Consider the following 18572-nt stretch of genomic DNA (forward strand, 5'->3'; position numbering starts at 1 on the left):
AATTACTCATAACCATCCCAAAGACGTATCGTTATCTTTGGCTGCTTTCAGTGATGCCGGTATTTGGTTAGACTCTTTCTCTCCGATTGTTCTGAGTTATTTTCATTAGTTACTTCATCCAAACCATCAACATGTTTATTAGACCCCATTCCTACCAGGCTGCTCAAGGAAGCCCTACCATTATTTAATGCTTCGATCTTAAATATGATCAATCTATCTTTGTTAGTTGGCTATGTACCACAGGCTTTTAAGGTGGCAGTAATTAAACCATTACTTAAAAAGCCATCACTTGACCCAGCTATCTTAGCTAATTATTGGCCAATCTCCAACCTTCCTTTTCTCTCAAAAATTCTTGAAAGGGTAGTTGTAAAACAGCTAACTGATCATCTGCAGAGGAATGGTCTATTTGAAGAGTTTCAGTCAGGTTTTAGAATTCATCATAGTACAGAAACAGCATTAGTGAAGGTTACAAATGATCTTCTTATGGCCTCGGACAGTGGACTCATCTCTGTGCTTGTTCTGTTAGACCTCAGTGCTGCTTTTGATACTGTTGACCATAAAATTTTATTACAGAGATTAGAGCATGCCATAGGTATTAAAGGCACTGCGCTGCGGTGGTTTGAATCATATTTGTCTAATAGATTACAATTTGTTCATGTAAATGGGGAATCTTCTTCACAGACTAAAGTTAATTATGGAGTTCCACAAGGTTCTGTGCTAGGACCAATTTTATTCACTTTATATATGCTTCCCTTAGGCAGTATTATTAGACGGAATTTAAAATTCTTCTTCTTACTTATAAGGTTTTGAATAGTCAGGTCCCTTCTTATCTTAGGGACCTCATAGTACCATATCACCCCAATAGAGCGCTTCGCTCTCAGACTGCAGGCTTACTTGTAGTTCCTAGGGTTTGTAAGAGTAGAATGGGAGGCAGAGCCTTCAGCTTTCAGGCTCCTCTCCTGTGGAACCAGCTCCCAATTCGGATCAGGGAGACAGACACCCTCTCTACTTTTAAGATTAGGCTTAAAACTTTCCTTTTTGCTAAAGCTTATAGTTAGGGCTGGATCAGGTGACCCTGAACCATCCCTTAGTTATGCTGCTATAGACGTAGACTGCTGGGGGGTTCCCATGATGCACTGTTTCTTTCTCTTTTTGCTCTGTATGCACCACTCTGCATTTAATCATTAGTGATCGATCTCTGCTCCCCTCCACAGCATGTCTTTTTCCTGGTTCTCTCCCTCAGCCCCAACCAGTCCCAGCAGAAGACTGCCCCTCCCTGAGCCTGGTTCTGCTGGAGGTTTCTTCCTGTTAAAAGGGAGTTTTTCCTTCCCACTGTAGCCAAGTGCTTGCTCACAGGGGGTCGTTTTGACCGTTGGGGTTTTACATCATTATTGTATGGCCTTGCCTTACAATATAAAGCGCCTTGGGGCAACTGTTTGTTGTGATTTGGCGCTATATAAAAAAAAATTGATTGATTGAATTGATTGAAGTTCACGCCAACAGATCTTGCAGATGAAATTAAGTGCATTTGCAAATTTTTAAAGTTCACGCAGTATTTGATAGAAACTGGGAAGTCAGCATTAACCACTTAGAACTAAGTATTTAAGTATCAAACTTTACCGCTGACAAACGTCATTCAGCAAGCCAAGTAAAAATGTGTTAATGATAATGTTGACAACGGGCACAGGGTGGAGTTAGGGTGGAGTTGTCTGTCCATGAGGACCACTGCACATATACATGTTTTCATTTGTCGTTGAGAAAGTGCTTTTTATAGGAACTTCACAGGTTCTTGAAAATGGAATAAAGGGGTATTTTTCTGGAGTTGCCCAAAAGGGTGTTTAATGGTCTCCCTTGTAAGAGCGATCTTGATCTCAAAAAGTAAACAGCATATATGTTTTGTGTGTGCGTTTTTTTTTTTGTTTTTTTTTTATGACATGGAGAAAAATGATTCAGGAGTGGGTAATTACAATACAATTAAATCTGATATTTAAAGGTTTATACGTACATGAAAAAATCTAGTTAAATAGACAAAACTTTATGCATTTTCTTCAGAGGATTTATTTGCTTAATTTCAGCTGATCTTTTCAGTTACAATCACCCAACAAACATTTTCTTGTTGGATTTAAGCTGCTATGTGGAACGAGTCACATGATTTTCCCTAGCAACTCCGGCCCAGTTTCACTTGAAGTTGCGAGCTCTTTTTCCACAGCTACGGCTGCGTGACATTGGTTTAGTCTTTTTCACAGTTCAGCTCACGTACTTCATGAAGACCTTACATGAGTCCTGCTTGTGTACAACGTCAGTGAATTTGCCTTCGTGTGGGTAACAGCCTCCGGAGCGTTGGCTTCATGCTAACAGCAGCCGTTGTAGCGGCTCTATGCCTCCGTCAGTCCGTTTTGCAGCTCCTGCCTCCTCCTCTGTCTCCCTCCAGGCGGGACTGACAGTCAGTCAGCCATGGTCAATTTTTGGAAAAGACTTTAAATGAAAAGAAAGCGGTGGTAACCAGCATAGCATTCATAGTAGCCTCTGTTTACAAGCTTCAACTCCCTGTCCAACATCTCAGCACAGTGTATAGCGTATTTTCGGCTGTAAAATCTTGATCTGTTACCATAAAAACTTAAATTTTAAGTTTTATAATTAAAAAAAAAAAAAAAAGTTATGGCACAGTTGCTTAAATGCATAAGTATTACTTCAAGACAACACTTAAGCTCAGCTGCAATGACTGACTTGCTAAAATTGTAAAAATTGGGCAAATTTATAATCAATGATTGATGAATAAAAGTTGATAGTTCTGTCAAATGGGATTGTCGCCATGGGTTTTCCCCCCTTATACAAATAGAGTTCAATGGTACGAATATTTCATGAGGTGAAAGCTGGAACATAACATTCAAGTCTGCTTCGCCTCACTGTTATGTTCCAGCTGTCACAGACTATTTGTTCCATTGAAAGAATGTAAAGACATTCATTATTTGTTTAATATAATGGCTAAAATAGATCCTTGTCATTTGCTATTAATCTATAAACGGAAAATAAGCTTACATTTTGGTGCGGCACTGCAGTGACTGTGTCCTACCAAAAAAAGTTTGTGTACTTCCTCACTCCAGTGAAAACTCGCATCAGAAATTTGTTCAGCTTTGGTGCATCACTGCTGCTCTGGCATCAACAATTCAACACGAACTTTAAATACGAGTCCAAAAATAATTCTCAGTGTTGTCCGCGAGGCCGTACACTAACTGTAGTTAAAAAAATAAATGACTAATTTCTCAGTGCAGTGAAAAAATGTCAGAAATTAGTCCACCTTTTCATTCTAACTTCCTCCTAATAGCTCTTCATGCCTCCAGAAGGCTTACAAGGCAGTGGATTTGTTTTGTGAGAGTGCACAGTGCAATGGTACCAAACGCATGGAATCAAATTGCACAAAAATGCAACACAAATGGGACAAATAATCCATGACACGTGACATACAAAGCACCAATCAAATGACAAGGATCCACTCAGCCGTTATATAATACATTTGTTTTTATCTAGACCTTTATATTTTTACGTTTCACAGTGTCTGTGATGCTGTCCAGAGAATGTACAATGTGACCCTGAAAATTTCAGGGGGAGATGCAATTGGTATTGTTTGGTAAAAGCATTTTTTGTTGTTAAATTATAAGTTTGATTGCAAATGTAACATATTTGCTTGAAGAGCTTGAACTAGTTTGCTTTATTTTCTCATCAAATGAGATGTGATAATCCTTTATTACTCCCACAGTGGGGAAATTTACGAGGCAACAGCAGCAGAAGGAACTGTGTGAGGGTATGCAACAATAAAGTAAAGGAAAATAAATGGCAAAAACAGAAGTAAAGTTCTGTGCAGAATAACAATATACAGTGTAGAATACACAATTGAAAAAAGAATGCATATTGCACTAGTGTTCGTGATGCTGTAAATCGTGTACAAGTTATTGCACAAGAATGTGTCGTAGTACTGTACATGAGAGACATAAAAATTGTTACTATAATACTATCAGTGATCTGAGTGGCCTACTGGGAACAGTGCTTGTGGAGTCTTAAGTAGCAGGAAGGAAGGACCTACAGTATCGCTCCTTCACGCACTTGGGATGGAGCAGCTTGTCACTGAAGGCACTTTCCAGCGCAGTCAGGGTGTCACTCGTGTGGTGGGAGGTGTTCTCCAGCAGGGATGACAACTTAGCTGTCATCCTCCTTTCTCCTACCTCCTGCACTGAGTCCAGGAAACTTCACACTTGTGATGGTGCTGCTCCAGCAGACCACTCTTAAAAAAAAAAAAAAAAAAAAAAAAAAAAAAAAGGTCCTCAGGAGAGCCCCCTGCACTACAAAGGACCTCAGTCGATAGTCTACTCTGGCCTTCCGTAAAATGTGCCGAAGTGTGGTTTGACCAGTCCACTTTGTTTAGGTGAACACCCAAGTACTTGTAAGAGTCCACTATCTCGATATCTGTTCCCAGGATCTTCACTGGTGTCAGTGGAGAGCATCTGCCTGCGGAAGTCCACCACCAGCTCTTTTGTTTTCCCCACACTGATTTGGAGGCACTACCACTGACACCAGTACACAAAGTCCTAGGTCACCACTCTGTACTCTCTGTCATCTTTGTCGGTGATGAGGCCAATGATTGCAGTCCTAAGAGTTATATATGAATTCTGCAGTGTAGAGGGTGAAGAGAAAGGGAGCCAAGACAGTTCCCTGTGGGGCCCCTCTGCTGCAGATGGACTGTGGTCATTGTGTGAGGTAGTCCAAGATCCAGGATGAGTGGCGGGGGTCCACACCCGTTGTCTCCACCGTGTCCCTCAGAAGCACAGGTTGTATGGCATTGAAAGGTTAGAGAAATCCAAAAAAATTCTCGTAAGTGCTCCTGGGTTTTTCTTGTTGAGAACGAGAGCTCCTATGTTGGAGGTAGGTGACAGATTTCTTTGGGAGGACCCTCGCACCCACTGCCTTAAAGTCTGGCTTGCTTTATTTGTACAGTGTGAATGTATTCGGAATTTTAGTTTTGATTAAAAAATAACTGCATGAGGTCCCACTGGATGAAAGGCCAAATCCTGGGGTCATTATAGTATGAGAAAGTGGGTCAGATTCTATTGGAAATATTTAGTGTTTTCATGTTGGGGGTGAACTAATAACTGACGATGTTGTCACCAGGTGTTTGACTTTTCAAGACTCTTAAACACACTGGACAGAGGTAAGTTCAAACACTTGTCATTGGAAAGGTGGGAAACTGAAGTGAAGTTTTTGCCATCTGACATCACATCTTCTCTTTCTTATTTTTTTTTTTTTTTTTTTAAGCAGTAAGACTTTTAACTGATGAGGCTGTTGGACTTAAAGCAAAATCTACCATCATCTGCCCTGTTTGCGTTTTCATAGGTATGTTAAACATTTGCATGAAGTCTTCAACAGGATGTTGGTGACAAAGTTTCAAATTAAACTTCTCTATTCTGAATCAGCTTCTATTACCTTGTTTGACAGTAACAGTCCTGTAACCTGACACTTCCTAACCAATGATGATAACAACCAACTCTGATATACAACAAAACTAAGGGGCAAACTAAAGTACTCGTATTCTGATTGCGTTACCCAGAAAACAAAAACAAGTGATCAAAATGTATGTAATGACTATATGTATATATGGCAAGTGTCTGCTCAGACTCGGCAGGAGCCGTGGACTTGATAGAACCAATGCAGAATCTTTTATGAAATGCAGGATCAGATTTTAGTGGAGTTTTTTGTGTTAATCAACTAACAATTGTCTTGTTGCTCAAGCCATTTTGTTCCTGTGTCTTGAGATGTTTCCTCATACTTTCCTGGGGAAGTTGGACCAATACACACCCAAGCTGCTAAGACTGTAGAGAAAGAAGGAAGGGAAAGAAACTTGATGAGGTCCTTGATGTGTTCAATGAGGCATGTACTCAAGACATTGGCTTGGTTCATTTTAAGCAGTAGCATCCTGATGTCTGTACTTATTTAACATAATCTCGTGTATCATATTTTTGTAGGACAACAGGATTGAGTCCCGAAGAGAAGCTGAGATCAGAGAACACATTCTCTACCTTAACGAAAAACCGGAGGAGCTCATAAAAGTCTACCAGGTAATTGCGTACACCTCTGATACTTGAATTTGAAGCTCTGCCTGTATGAGGCAGAGCTGTGTATTGTAGAACAGCTGACTGTTTGGTTATAATCATGTTTTGACATGTATTCATTAAAATCTTCAACTTCTAAACTACAGATAAGCTGTTATGTTTGGAAGATGAATGAGTGAAGTCAGCATAATGTTCAGGTGTCTTAATGTAAAAAAAATCAAACTGAATTTAAGCCCTACCACACACAAAAAGAAACACTGTATGATTAATTTGCAATGCCTTCAAAAGCTTTATATAGATCATCAAATGATTAAACATTTAACAGACCATATTCTTTCTGTGTGCTTCACCAGTTTATTTTGTATACATAGCAGAACTGCTTAATTAAGTAGGAAATATATGATTTCTCCAAAGTTAGGTCTTAAACTCTTGAAACTTTGCCTGTATTTCATAAAATGTATATTCAACTGCTTACTCCAGTTATGGGTAACATGAGGCGGGGGGCTTATTCCAGCAGGCACAGGACGTGAGGCAGGGTACACCCTGGGCAGGATGCCAGTTTGTTGCAGAGACACATATAGACAAACATTCACACCTGCACGCACACACCTATGGACAATTTAAAGTTTCCAGTCTGCCTAATCTGCATGTCTTTGGATGTTGGAGGAGGCCGGAGGACCCAGAGGGAACCCATGCAGACACGGGAAGAACACGCAAACTCCACACAGAAAGGCCACAGATGGGAATCGATCCCATAACCACCTTGCTGTGAGACAACAGTGCTAACCACTATGCCACTATGCTGTCCGAAAATGTATACACGTAATCAAATTCTGGTTTCTCATCAGGCATTTGCAAAGATCTCAATGATAACAAACATCCGAGACTATAAGGAAAAACTGGTTCAAAAGCTGCTCATATTTTCTGTTAAGTGGAAAAAAGAGATGTTTTTTCCTTTTCATCCACTTGTTTACTGTACATCCTCATACAGCTGACTGAATTTGCATCAAATATAGATCATATCAGCAGTTAAGATATTTCATAGATGTTTAATGATTAATTAATCATCAGTTGTTTATTCAGCTAACTCTGGATTAAAGAAGTTAAATTTGCATCCCTAATTCAATTCAAGAGTGTCTTCAGTGAATTTAAAGAGGTCTTATAACCATTAAAGTCAGCTGGCTCATACCAGCAGGTATCTTATTTTATTTCCTCTGGTTTATTTCACAGATTATCGATGATGATGATGTTGCAGCTGTCCAAGAGGCCTAAAGCTACATTTGTCCTTAACGTCTTTGTGGTCCGCAAAACCCAGGATGCAGGTTTGGGCAAGCAAACAGGGATAGCCATTGAGGGAGCAGGGGTCATTTTTGGTATTTCCGATGTTGCACATGCTTGTGCCAACGTGATGGACCGTATACACTGAATAAAAATAAAAATGCAACATTTTCTTGCTCCCATTTTTCTTGAGCTGAACTCAAAAGATCTAAAACATTTTCTGTATAGACAAAAAAATTGTGAGCAATATTTGAGAGAAACACATATGTCTAAATCTGTTAGTGAGCACTTCTCCTTTGCACAGGTGTGCCTTAGGCTGGCCACAATAAAAGGCCACTCTGAAATTTGCAGTTTTGATTTATTTGGGGGGGTCAGAAAACCAGTCAGTATTTGGTGTGAAATATGAAGCTGAGTACTTTGAAAATGCATTCCTGTGAGTAAAAGAATGTAGTTTATACAAAGACTAGCCTTGCTTTATCTACATCAATCCCAGACGTTTCAGCTGGAGCCTTTTTTTTTCCCACTCTCTCGTCCATTGCATGAGGTGGAGAACATATTTGGAACAGCCTAAAAGGTGATTATTTGTAATGTTTATATTGTAATGGCTTGATAAAACAGTTGCACGGTCATTCCTTTTTATGAGCAGCTGTAAAATTATGTTTGATTTAACATCTTGTTTATAATCAATCAGATGAGCTATGTGCGCTGATGCACTCACTTGCAGTGTTTTTTAATTGTTTGCGCAATGTTCATATATGGCTCATTATTCGAATAATCACTGAGATTTCTGACAAATCCATATGTGGCGCATTAGTCATGGCTTTATTATTCGGTGGGAACAAAGCTTTAACAGTTTGGCACCTTAGGAGCTCTCTTAAGGCCTAAAATGGTTTGTGAACAACTTTTGTCTTACCAAGGGAAAATTCTAAGAAATAGCTAAAATTTGAGGAATTCTAACATTTTTCCTGAGCCCAATTTCAGTTTCTAGTATTTCTAACAATATTACAAGTGAATTTGGATAGCATTTCAGTCCTCCTTTTGATAACAGATACAAGATTTTCAGTTGTTTGACTGGTTCCTTTAATGTTCATACCTACTTAAAATTAATTAGCCTATTTTGGGCCATTCCACCCCTTGCATTGTTCTCTATTTTTAATGTTATTCCTGAGATGTATCAGAGGAGAATCCCACATGAAATGTTTTTTTAAGTGGTGGGTTGGAGCCGTAAATTGAATAACTTGACAGGACTATTCGGATGCTTCGTGGATTCGGGCCCAGGTTGTTGCTTGTAAATGCTTGTAAATGCGAAAACGAAGCGTTTCTTCCCTTTTAATGTCAGACGCTTTGATTTTGAAAATGGTGAGAAATTATCTCATGAGGGATGTGACAAGTCTTCTGTAGTCCAGGTAAAGACATGACTCTTACCCTCCCAGCGTGTCTGCCGGACTCCCCATTGGACCTCTGAGAAGTTGTTGCCTACAAAGTAAAACGAGACGTTAATACTCGACTTGTCAGTCCAATTTAAAAAATGTTTTGTAACGTACCTTTTTATTTATTTATGTTTTGTGCAAATCCAAGTGAGCTGGAATAAATCTGTAAAGTTCTCTAAATCAAGCTTCTCGTAGGTAAAAACATTTTTTAATTTCACCACTTGAACAGGTTTGTGCTTCCATCATTTTGACTCAGAAAAAGTTTGTTTTTCCGTGTGATGCTCAGCGTTACAAGATTAGATACAATGTTTTCAGGCCAGAGGTTCCCCCTGATGCCTGAGCTGACTTCTGCTCCGTGCGCCGACAGGATCTGCAGCAGATGTTCAAAGTGTGGCGTCTCTGCGGCGCTGCTCCCAGGTCAGCTCCACAGGCAGATGCTGCTCATGGCCTGGCAGCTGGAGGTGCTCTCCGCGGAAGACAGGTACATCTTACCGCTGGGGCAGACGCACACTTCGTACGTCGCCTCCTGCTGCACCTCCTCGGAAGCTCCAGTGGGTGTCGACGTGTAGACGCCAAGTGGGAGGTGGCCGAGCTGGATGGTGGCGGCATCCAAAAGTATCTGGTTTAAAAAAATAAAAAATCTCAGATGGAGTGATGTTACTATCAGAAAGTGATGAGTACTTTTTAAAGGTGACATTTTGTACATAAAGTTATTAATTCTAAATGTCTTTTATTCTCTTGTCCTAGGTTTTTGTAATGCCTAGGCATTTACCCTCTATGGTGCAATGAGTGAATCAGCCCATTTTTTTTATACACACTTATTCCTGTTAAGGGTTGGGAGGGAGCTGGGGCCTATCCCAGCAGTCATTGGGTGGAAGGCGAGGTAGACCCTGGACAGGTGGACGAGGTCAATAGTCTGTCACAGGGCCACATATAGACAGACTGACTCACAACTACAGTCAACATAAAGTTTCCAATTTGTTGAACCTGAATGTTTTTGGAAGCTGGGTCTCCTGGAGGGAATGCACAGGAAGGACCGGCTTGAGCGAGATTTGGGCCGAATCCAGCATGAGCCGGATAGGTTTTCTTCTGAATGTGTGAATGGTGCGATTCGGATTTTCTATCCCGCTCAACTCACCTCTCAGATTTGGGTGAGATTCGCCGTGTCTGAAAGCAAGTGTGGCTAAAATCCAGATAGTTTGAGGATTGTGACGTCAAACTTGCTTGTACTTCTTGTAGTTACAGCGTTCTGTCCTGAGGACAGCAGAGAACCTTTTCTCTACAGTTCCTTCTCGCGAAGACAATCTTCCGGGTGCGTTCCCTTCCATGTGTCTCTCACACGCCAGCACTTTCATGTCCAAATCCACACACGCATGCATTCGTGTAACCTGCGTCACTAACTGGGTTCAAATTAACCGCGAGGCTAAAATTCATGGGCCTTACTGTTTGACGCTAGTGTATGTTTTGTCCTGGGCACTTTACATATTTATTTGTGAGACCCTGGAAGAAACCCTCTCCTTTGGGTGATACTGAACTTGAACTCACAGTGCGTGATCTCACTCACCTCGCCCTCCGTGGACTCCAGCTGGACGTCCTTTTGGCCACTGACTTTCAGCGACCCGCGGTCAGCGCTGACCTCCAAACCTCGGGGAGCCTCCATGGTCAGCGTCCGAGTCGGAGATTCCAGCCTCACAAAGAAAAAGAAGTGTGTGTGCTCTTTCATAAGTAATAATATCAGAGACCCCCACTTACTCTGCGTCCGTCCCTCCCCTGCGACCATAAGCACAGATTGGTCATCGCTGCACTGAAAGGTATAGTTTTGTCTATTTGACTCTTTTTACTCCTTATAGAAGAGTTTTTCTTTTCCTATTTATGTCCCAATAACACCAGATCAAATTCCTTGTATGTACAAACTTGTAAATAAATTCAATTCTGATTTCTTCTGTTTGATTTATTTAAAGCTACACTGTGTAGGATTTAGTGTCATCTAGTGGTTAGGTTGCAGATTGAATTGCACTGCCATTGCTGGTCACAGTTTTGTTTCTGTTCACGTTTATGCTTTCTTGGCAGCGGGGATTCACACTCCCTTGCCTTCTGTTATCATCAGTAATAAGTATTTCACAAAAAATGAGGGGTTTTAAATTTGTTAGCTTGCGCTAGCAACCACTGATTCCTCTTCTTTTTTCGTTCAGGCTTCCAGCCGCAATGCAAAATGTGAAAGGAATTGTCTGTTCTTTTTTTGGCTACTGTATCATGGCCGCTGCAACATGGCGGCCTCCGTGAGGGGGCCCGCTCATGCTAAGCTAATGAAAAGGCTTAATTTGTTGTTGCAGGCACAATAATTATACACTAACTGATAGTTTTTGAATCCTATATCCCGTTTCTGCTAATAAACACCCCTATAACCTACACAATGTAGCTTTAAAATTTTGGGTTTTTTGAAATCAGAATCCATTTAAAAACAAGTGTTAAAAGGTTTTCTCACTTTATGGGTTTAAGAAGACACTCCCCACCTGTGGAGTCACATCTCCTTATTAAAATGCAACGCGGCTCCTTAACAGCTCACAATCATGTCGGCTGATTTTGACCTTCGGTGGCACTCGGGCTAATACGATCAGCATTTTCCAGCCGTGCGCTATTTGTTTACATGGGGAAAGATAAGTGTGTATACCAATCAATGTGGGATTTGTTTCCACAACCGTTTCAAATTGATCCCCGCCTCATCTTTGCCAAATCTGTTTTCGATGAATTTTAAACAGAAGAGTTAAACGAGCCATGTTGAGATCAGAACCCTCTGCACCTTGTGAAAATGACACACTTTTGGGATTATGTGCTCATGGAATGAGGAGAGGAAAAAAACTGTGAAAGCAAATGACTTTAATCTGCATTTGAAAAGCTTCTTTCACTTTTAAAATTGACTTTGGTTACTTTGGAGAGAATACGTGGGTGCAACCCAGAAGAAGATGGCAGATCCTGCTCATCTTTTTCATCACAACCTGACAGAATCTTCAAGTACAACAAACATTATGAGGTGTTTGAGCTCTTCGTTGATTTCTTGTATTCTTTTTTTGTGACAGATGGAGTTTATGCAAAGCTTCTGATCGAGATTAAATCTCCATTCTCACTTTCGTGGCTATGCATCCAGGAAGATCAGGGTTTTAAAACTTCTCCAGAATTCGCAAAGCCTGTCGTCTTGTGGGGTTTTTGAGATGTTTGACAATGTTTTTCTGTCGTGAACTTTTAACACTTTGGTAATCCCTTGTGTTACCGTGGAGCCCATAACGCTGTCATAATGCGCCTTGATTTCACAGAGAAATTTTCCACAAACAGCAAGGTTGCAGAAAAGTTATGCCACAAGTGTCCGGCGTGTTATGTTGTCAAACCGTACTCTACATAACATCTTCACATGCCAATTTGTCACCATTATGTCTCGTGCAAATTTTCACAGATCTTCTGGGATCTGTGAAAGTGTGAATGGATCTTAACCGTGCAGACTTGCCAGTGTGAGTTGGCAAAATTGATGTTGCTGGGTATTTGGGGTTTTAATCAAGCCAGAATATTGACAATTCGTGGGAAATGTAGCATCTCCCAATCAATCAATCAATTTTATTTATATAGCGCCAAATCACAACAAACAGTTGCCCCAAGGTGCTTTATATTGTAAGGCAAGGCCATACAATAATTACGTAAAAACCGCAACGATCAAAACGACCCCCTGTGAGCAAGCACTTGGCGACAGTGGGAAGGAAAAACTCCCTTTTAACAGGAAGAAACCTCCAGCAGAACCAGGCTCAGGGAGGGGCAGTCTTCTGCTGGGACTGGTTGGGGCTGAGGGAGAGAACCAGGAAAAAGACATGCTGTGGAGGGGAGCAGAGATCAATCACTAATGATTAAATGCAGAGTGGTGCATACAGAGCAAAAAGAGAAAGAAACACTCAGTGCATCATGGGAACCCCCCAGCAGTCTAAGTCTATAGCAGCATAACTAAGGGATGGTTCAGGGTCACCTGATCCAGCTCTAACTATAAGCTTTAGCAAAAAGGAAAGTTTTAAGCCTAATCTTAAAAGTAGAGAGGGTGTCTGTCTCCCTGATCCGAATTGGGAGCTGGTTCCACAGGAGAGGAGCCTGAAAGCTGAAGGCACTGCCTCCCATTCTACTCTTACAAACCCTAGGAACTACAAGTAAGCCTGCAGTCTGAGAGCGAAGCGCTCTATTGGGGTGATATGGTACTATGAGGTCCCTAAGATAAGATGGGACCTGATTATTCAAAACCTTATAAGTAAGAAGAAGAATTTTAAACTCTATTCTAGAATTAACAGGAAGCCAATGAAGAGAGGCCAATATGGGTGAGATATGCTCTCTCCTTCTAGTCCCCATTAGTACTCTAGCTGCAGCATTTTGAATTAACTGAAGGCTTTTCAGGGAACTTTTAGGACAACCTGATAATAATGAATTACAATAGTCCAGCCTAGAGGAAATAAATGCATGAATTAGTTTTTCAGCATCACTCTGAGACAAGACCTTTCTAATTTTAGAGATATTGCGTAAATGCAAAAAAGCAGTCCTACATATTTGTTTAATATGCGCTTTAAATGACATATCCTGATCAAAAATGACTCCAAGATTTCTCACAGTATTACTAGAGGTCAGGGTAATGCCATCCAGAGTAAGGATCTGGTTAGACACCATGTTTCTAAGATTTGTGGGGCCAAGTACAATAACTTCAGTTTTATCTGAGTTTAAAAACAGGAAATTAGAGGTCATCCATGTCTTTATGTCTGTAAGACAATCCTGCAATTTAGCTAATTGGTGTGTGTCTTCTGGCTTCGTGGATACATAAAGCTGGGTATCATCTGCGTAACAATGAAAATTTAAGCAATGCCGTCTAATAATACTGCCTAAGGGAAGCATGTATAAAGTGAATAAAATTGGTCCTAGCACAGAACCTTGTGGAACTCCATAATTAACCTTAGTCTGTGAAGAAGATTCCCCATTTACATGAACACATTGTAATCTATTAGATAAATATGATTCAAACCACCGCAGCACAGTGCCTTTAATACCTATGGCATGCTCTAATCTCTGTAATAAAATTTTATGGTCAACAGTATCAAAAGCAGCACTGAGGTCTAACAGAACAAGCACAGAGATGAGTCCACTGTCTGAGGCCATAAGAAGATCATTTGTAACCTTCACTAATGCTGTTTCTGTACTATGATGAATTCTAAAACCTGACTGAAACTCTTCAAATAGACCATTCCTCTGCAGATGATCAGTTAGCTGTTTTACAACTACCCTTTCAAGAATTTTTGAGAGAAAAGGAAGGTTGGAGATTGGCCTATAATTAGCTAAGATAGCTGGGTCAAGTGATGGCTTTTTAAGTAATGGTTTAATTACTGCCACCTTAAAAGCCTGTGGTACATAGCCAACTAATAAAGATAGATTGATCATATTTAAGATCGAAGCATTAAATAATGGTAGGGCTTCCTTGAGCAGCCTGGTAGGAATGGGGTCTAATAGACATGTTGATGGTTTGGATGAATTAACTAATGAAAATAACTCAGACAGAACAATCTGAGAGAAAGAGTCTAACCAAATACCAGCATCACTGAAAGCAGCCAAAGATAACGATACGTCTTTGGGATGGTTATGAGTAATTTTTTCTCTAATAGTTAAAATTTTATTAGCAAAGAAAGTCATGAAGTCATTACTAGTTAAAGTTAAAAGAATACTCGGCTCAATAGAGCTCTGACTCTTTATCAGCCTGGCTACAGTGCTGAAAAGAAACCTGGGGTTGTTCTTATTTTCTTCAATTAGTGATGAGTAGTAAGATGTCCTAGCTTTACGAAGGGCTTTTTTATAGAGCAACAGACTCTTTTTCCAGGCTAAGTGAAGATCTTGTTAGTGAGACGCCATTTCCTCTCCAACTTACGGGTTATCTGCTTTAAGCTGTGAGTTTGTGAGTTATACCACGGAGTCAGGCACTTCTGATTTAAAGCTCTCTTTTTCAGAGGAGCTACAGCATCCAAAGTTGTCTTCAATGAGGATGTAAAATTATTGACGAGATACTCTATCTCACTTACAGAGTTTAGGTAGCTACTCTGCACTGTGTTGGTATATGGCATTAGAGAACATAAAGAAGGAATCATATCCTTAAACCTAGTTACAGCGCTTTCTGAAAGACTTCTAGTGTAATGAAACTTATTCCCCACTGCTAAGTAGTCCATCAGAGTAAATGTAAATGTTATTAAGAAATGATCAGACAGAAGGGAGTTTTCAGGGAATACTGTTAAGTCTTCAATTTCCATACCATAAGTCAGAACAAGATCTAAGATATGATTAAAGTGGTGGATGGACTCATTTACATTTTGAGCAAAGCCAATTGAGTCTAATAATAGATTAAATGCAGTGTTGAGGCTGTCATTCTCAGCATCTGTGTGGATGTTAAAATCGCCCACTATAATTATCTTATCTGAGCTAAGCACTAAGTCAGACAAAAGGTGTGAAAATTCACAGAGAAACTCACAGTAACGACCAGGTGGACGATAGATAATAACAAATAAAACTGGTTTTTGGGACTTCCAATTTGGATGGACAAGACTAAGAGTCAAGCTTTCAAATGAATTAAAGCTCTGTCTGGGTTTTTGATTAATTAATAAGCTGGAATGGAAGATTGCTGCTAATCCTCCGCCTCGGCCCGTGCTACGAGCATTCTGGCAGTTAGTGTGACTCGGGGGAGTTGACTCATTTAAACTAACATATTCATCCTGCTGTAACAAGGTTTCTGTAAGGCAGAATAAATCAATATGTTGATCAATTATTATATCATTTACTAACAGGGACTTAGAAGAGAGAGACCTAATGTTTAATAGACCACATTTAACTGTTTTAGTCTGTGGTGCAGTTGAAGGTGCTATATTATTTTTTGCTTTTTGAATTTTTATGCTTAAATAGATTTTTGCTGGTTATTGGTGGTCTGGGAGCAGGCACCGTCTCTACGGGGATGGGGTAATGAGGGGATGGCAGGGGGAGAGAAGCTGCAGAGAGGTGTGTAAGACTACAACTCTGCTTCCTGGTCCCAACCCTGGATAGTCACGGTTTGGAGGATTTAAGAAAATTAGCCAGATTTCTAGAAATGAGAGCTGCTCCATCCAAAGTGGGATGGATGCCATCTCTCCTAACAAGACCAGGTTTTCCCCAGAAGCTTTGCCAATTATCTATGAAGCCCACCTCATTTTTTGGACACCACTCAGACAGCCAGCAATTCAAGGAGAACATGCGGCTAAACATGTCACTCCCGACATTGTTTTTGCAAAGTTACACACCGATTCATTGTTAATTTTAGTGACCTCCGATTGGCGTAACCGGGTGTCATTACTGCCGACGTGAATTACAATCTTACCAAATTTACGCTTAGCCTTAGCCAGCAGTTTCAAATTTCCTTCAATGTCGCCTGCTCTGGCCCCCGGAAGACAATTGACTATGGTTGCTGGTGTCGCTAACTTCACATTTCTCAAAACAGAGTCGCCAATAACCAGAGTTTGATCCTTGGCGGGTGTGTCGTCGAGTGGGGAAAAACGGTTAGAAATGTGAACGGGTTGGCGGTGTACACGGGGCTTCTGTTTAGAACTACGCTTCCTCCTCACAGTCACCCAGTCGGCCTGCTTTCCCGGCTGCTCGGGATCTGCCAGAGGGAAACTAACGGCGGCTAAGCTACCTTGGTCCGCACCGACTACAGGGGCCTGGCTAGCTGTAGAATTTTCCACGGTGCAGTATCCGAGTCTCCAATTCGCCCAGCCTGGCCTCCAAAGCTACGAATAAGCTACACTTATTACAAGTACCATTACTGCTAAAGGAGGCCGAGGAATAACTAAACATTTCACACCCAGAGTAGAAAAGTGCGGGAAGGACAGGAGAAGCCGCCATGCTAAACCGGCTAAGAGCTAGTAGCTGCGCTAAGCTAGCGGATTCCTAAAAACACACAAAGTGAATAATGTGTAAATAATTTAGAGGTGATTCAGCAGAGGGAGTGCTTTAGTTAAGGCACGTGAAGATTACACTGTGAAACAAATCGTTATCTAGGTAACTAGATCAATCTAACTGCGCAGATTAAACCGCTAACAGATACAGCAAAACACCGCTGTGCTCCGGAACAGGAAGTGATACAATACCGCAGTGAGAGCCAACCACCAGTAGAGGCAAGCAAGAGCTGTCAAAAGCTCCCACATATCACCCAGCTAGCCATATTTGATCTAGACGATTTTATTCAGCTTCAGAATCAGATTTTCAGTCAGTGTGAGCTTGAGCCTCAGTTACTTTTAAATGAAGCTTTATATTCCGTTTGCTTCAGAGTAACTACGTTCAGAGTAACTACGTAACTACTAAAACTACGTTTTACATTGCATACATTTTTTTTTTTTTGATTCATTTAGCTTTAGAGCCTCTCTGAGAACCATCACCTTATCGTGGTGGAGAGGTTTGTGTGCCACTATGAACCTGAGGGCTGTGTTGTCTGGAGCCCTTGAGCTCCTGGTAGGGTCTCCCATGGCAAATTGGTCTCAGGTGAGGGGCCAGACTAAGAGTGGTTCACAAGACACCATGAAAAAAAATCGAAGCACAGGAAATGTGACCCAGCCCGAGGAAGGCCGGGACCCACATCTGGAGCCAGGCCTGGATGGTGGGCCCATCAGCGAGTGGGTTCCGTCCTGGTCATGGAACAACCAACCAGCTCTTCACTCTTAAGCTGCGTTCACACCGGGCGCAACGCGAGCGACTGCAGCCACAGGTTGCCATGTAATCCCTATGTAAGGACGCGTTTTGGCACCAAACCGTGCAGCGCGACGCGAGTGAAGCGACGCGAGTGAAGCGACACGAGTGAAGCGATTTTGAGCGTTTTGCACGTTTGTGGCGCGATATTGCATCACGTCGCGTTGCCCTCCTCCCCAAGTTGAAAAATCTGAACTTTTTCATCTCATCGCGCCGCGATGACCAATCTGGGACTGAATATGTAGTGACGTGGAGATGTCTGGAGTTTGACTGAGGATGTGAACATGTCCTGTATCTGAATGCAGCCTTTGAGCAGGACTTATGTCTCTTTTGTCCTTTATTTCACAATTATGACAGAGTTTTTGGAGCGAGCAGCAGCACCACAGCAGTGGGGAGCAGAGTTTTTCTCCTTTTATTTTACGTGTGCGCGCGCGAGTAAATCATCTGTGGAGATTATTTTACTTATTAACTACACAGATGTATAATAAAACAAATGGTGACTGGTTTCTAAATACAATTATGACAGAGTTTTTTTGGGGGGGTAGAGCAAGCTGCAGTCCACAGCAGGCAGCAGAGTTTCTTTTTTTTTTTTTTTTTATTGTTTACATGTGCGCGCGTGAACGGGACAGGCGGTCCTCAAGCTGGGTCCCGCAGAGGAGGAAAGACCGCTGAAAGCAGCCGTCATCTAGATGCAGCTCCTGCAGGAAATACTCCCTGTATTGGGAGCTTTCCACAACAACTCGCTCCATGTGATCAATGTCCGTCATGTTAACTTGACTGAAAACCGGAGCCGGCAAGCGGAATGGAAGCTCATCCTATTTGATGACGCACCGGGGCGAATTTTCGCAGCAAAAGCAGAGCGACACACCGGGTGAAGGAGGCGCTTCCGTTGCCTGGCGACCCACGCGAATTTGTAGTGTCTGATCGCGCCCGGTGTGAATGCGATCCTGGAGGGTGCCTGGGAGTATGCCCATCGAGTCTACATGTGTTTTCTGGA

The 18572-nt window shown here is 41.5% G+C and overlaps 1 protein-coding gene across 1 annotated transcript in view; it reads right to left on the bottom strand.

Annotated features, from left to right (window-relative positions):
• Positions 1-9126: 9126 nt before the first annotated feature.
• Positions 9127-18572, bottom strand: part of LOC117504625 (zeta-sarcoglycan-like) — a 67260-nt gene continuing 57814 nt past the window's right edge. The window contains exons 7-8 of the mRNA XM_034164120.1: positions 10374-10497; positions 9127-9428 (exon numbers count right to left, since the gene is read on the bottom strand). Of these exons, the coding sequence (XP_034020011.1) occupies positions 9228-9428; positions 10374-10497 (325 nt within the window). The 3' untranslated portion in view covers positions 9127-9227. The remainder of the gene's footprint in view (positions 9429-10373; positions 10498-18572) is intronic.

The sequence above is a fragment of the Thalassophryne amazonica genome, chromosome 23 (genome assembly GCF_902500255.1).
Source record: "Thalassophryne amazonica chromosome 23, fThaAma1.1, whole genome shotgun sequence".
In the NCBI taxonomy this organism is placed as follows: Eukaryota; Metazoa; Chordata; class Actinopteri; order Batrachoidiformes; family Batrachoididae; genus Thalassophryne; species Thalassophryne amazonica.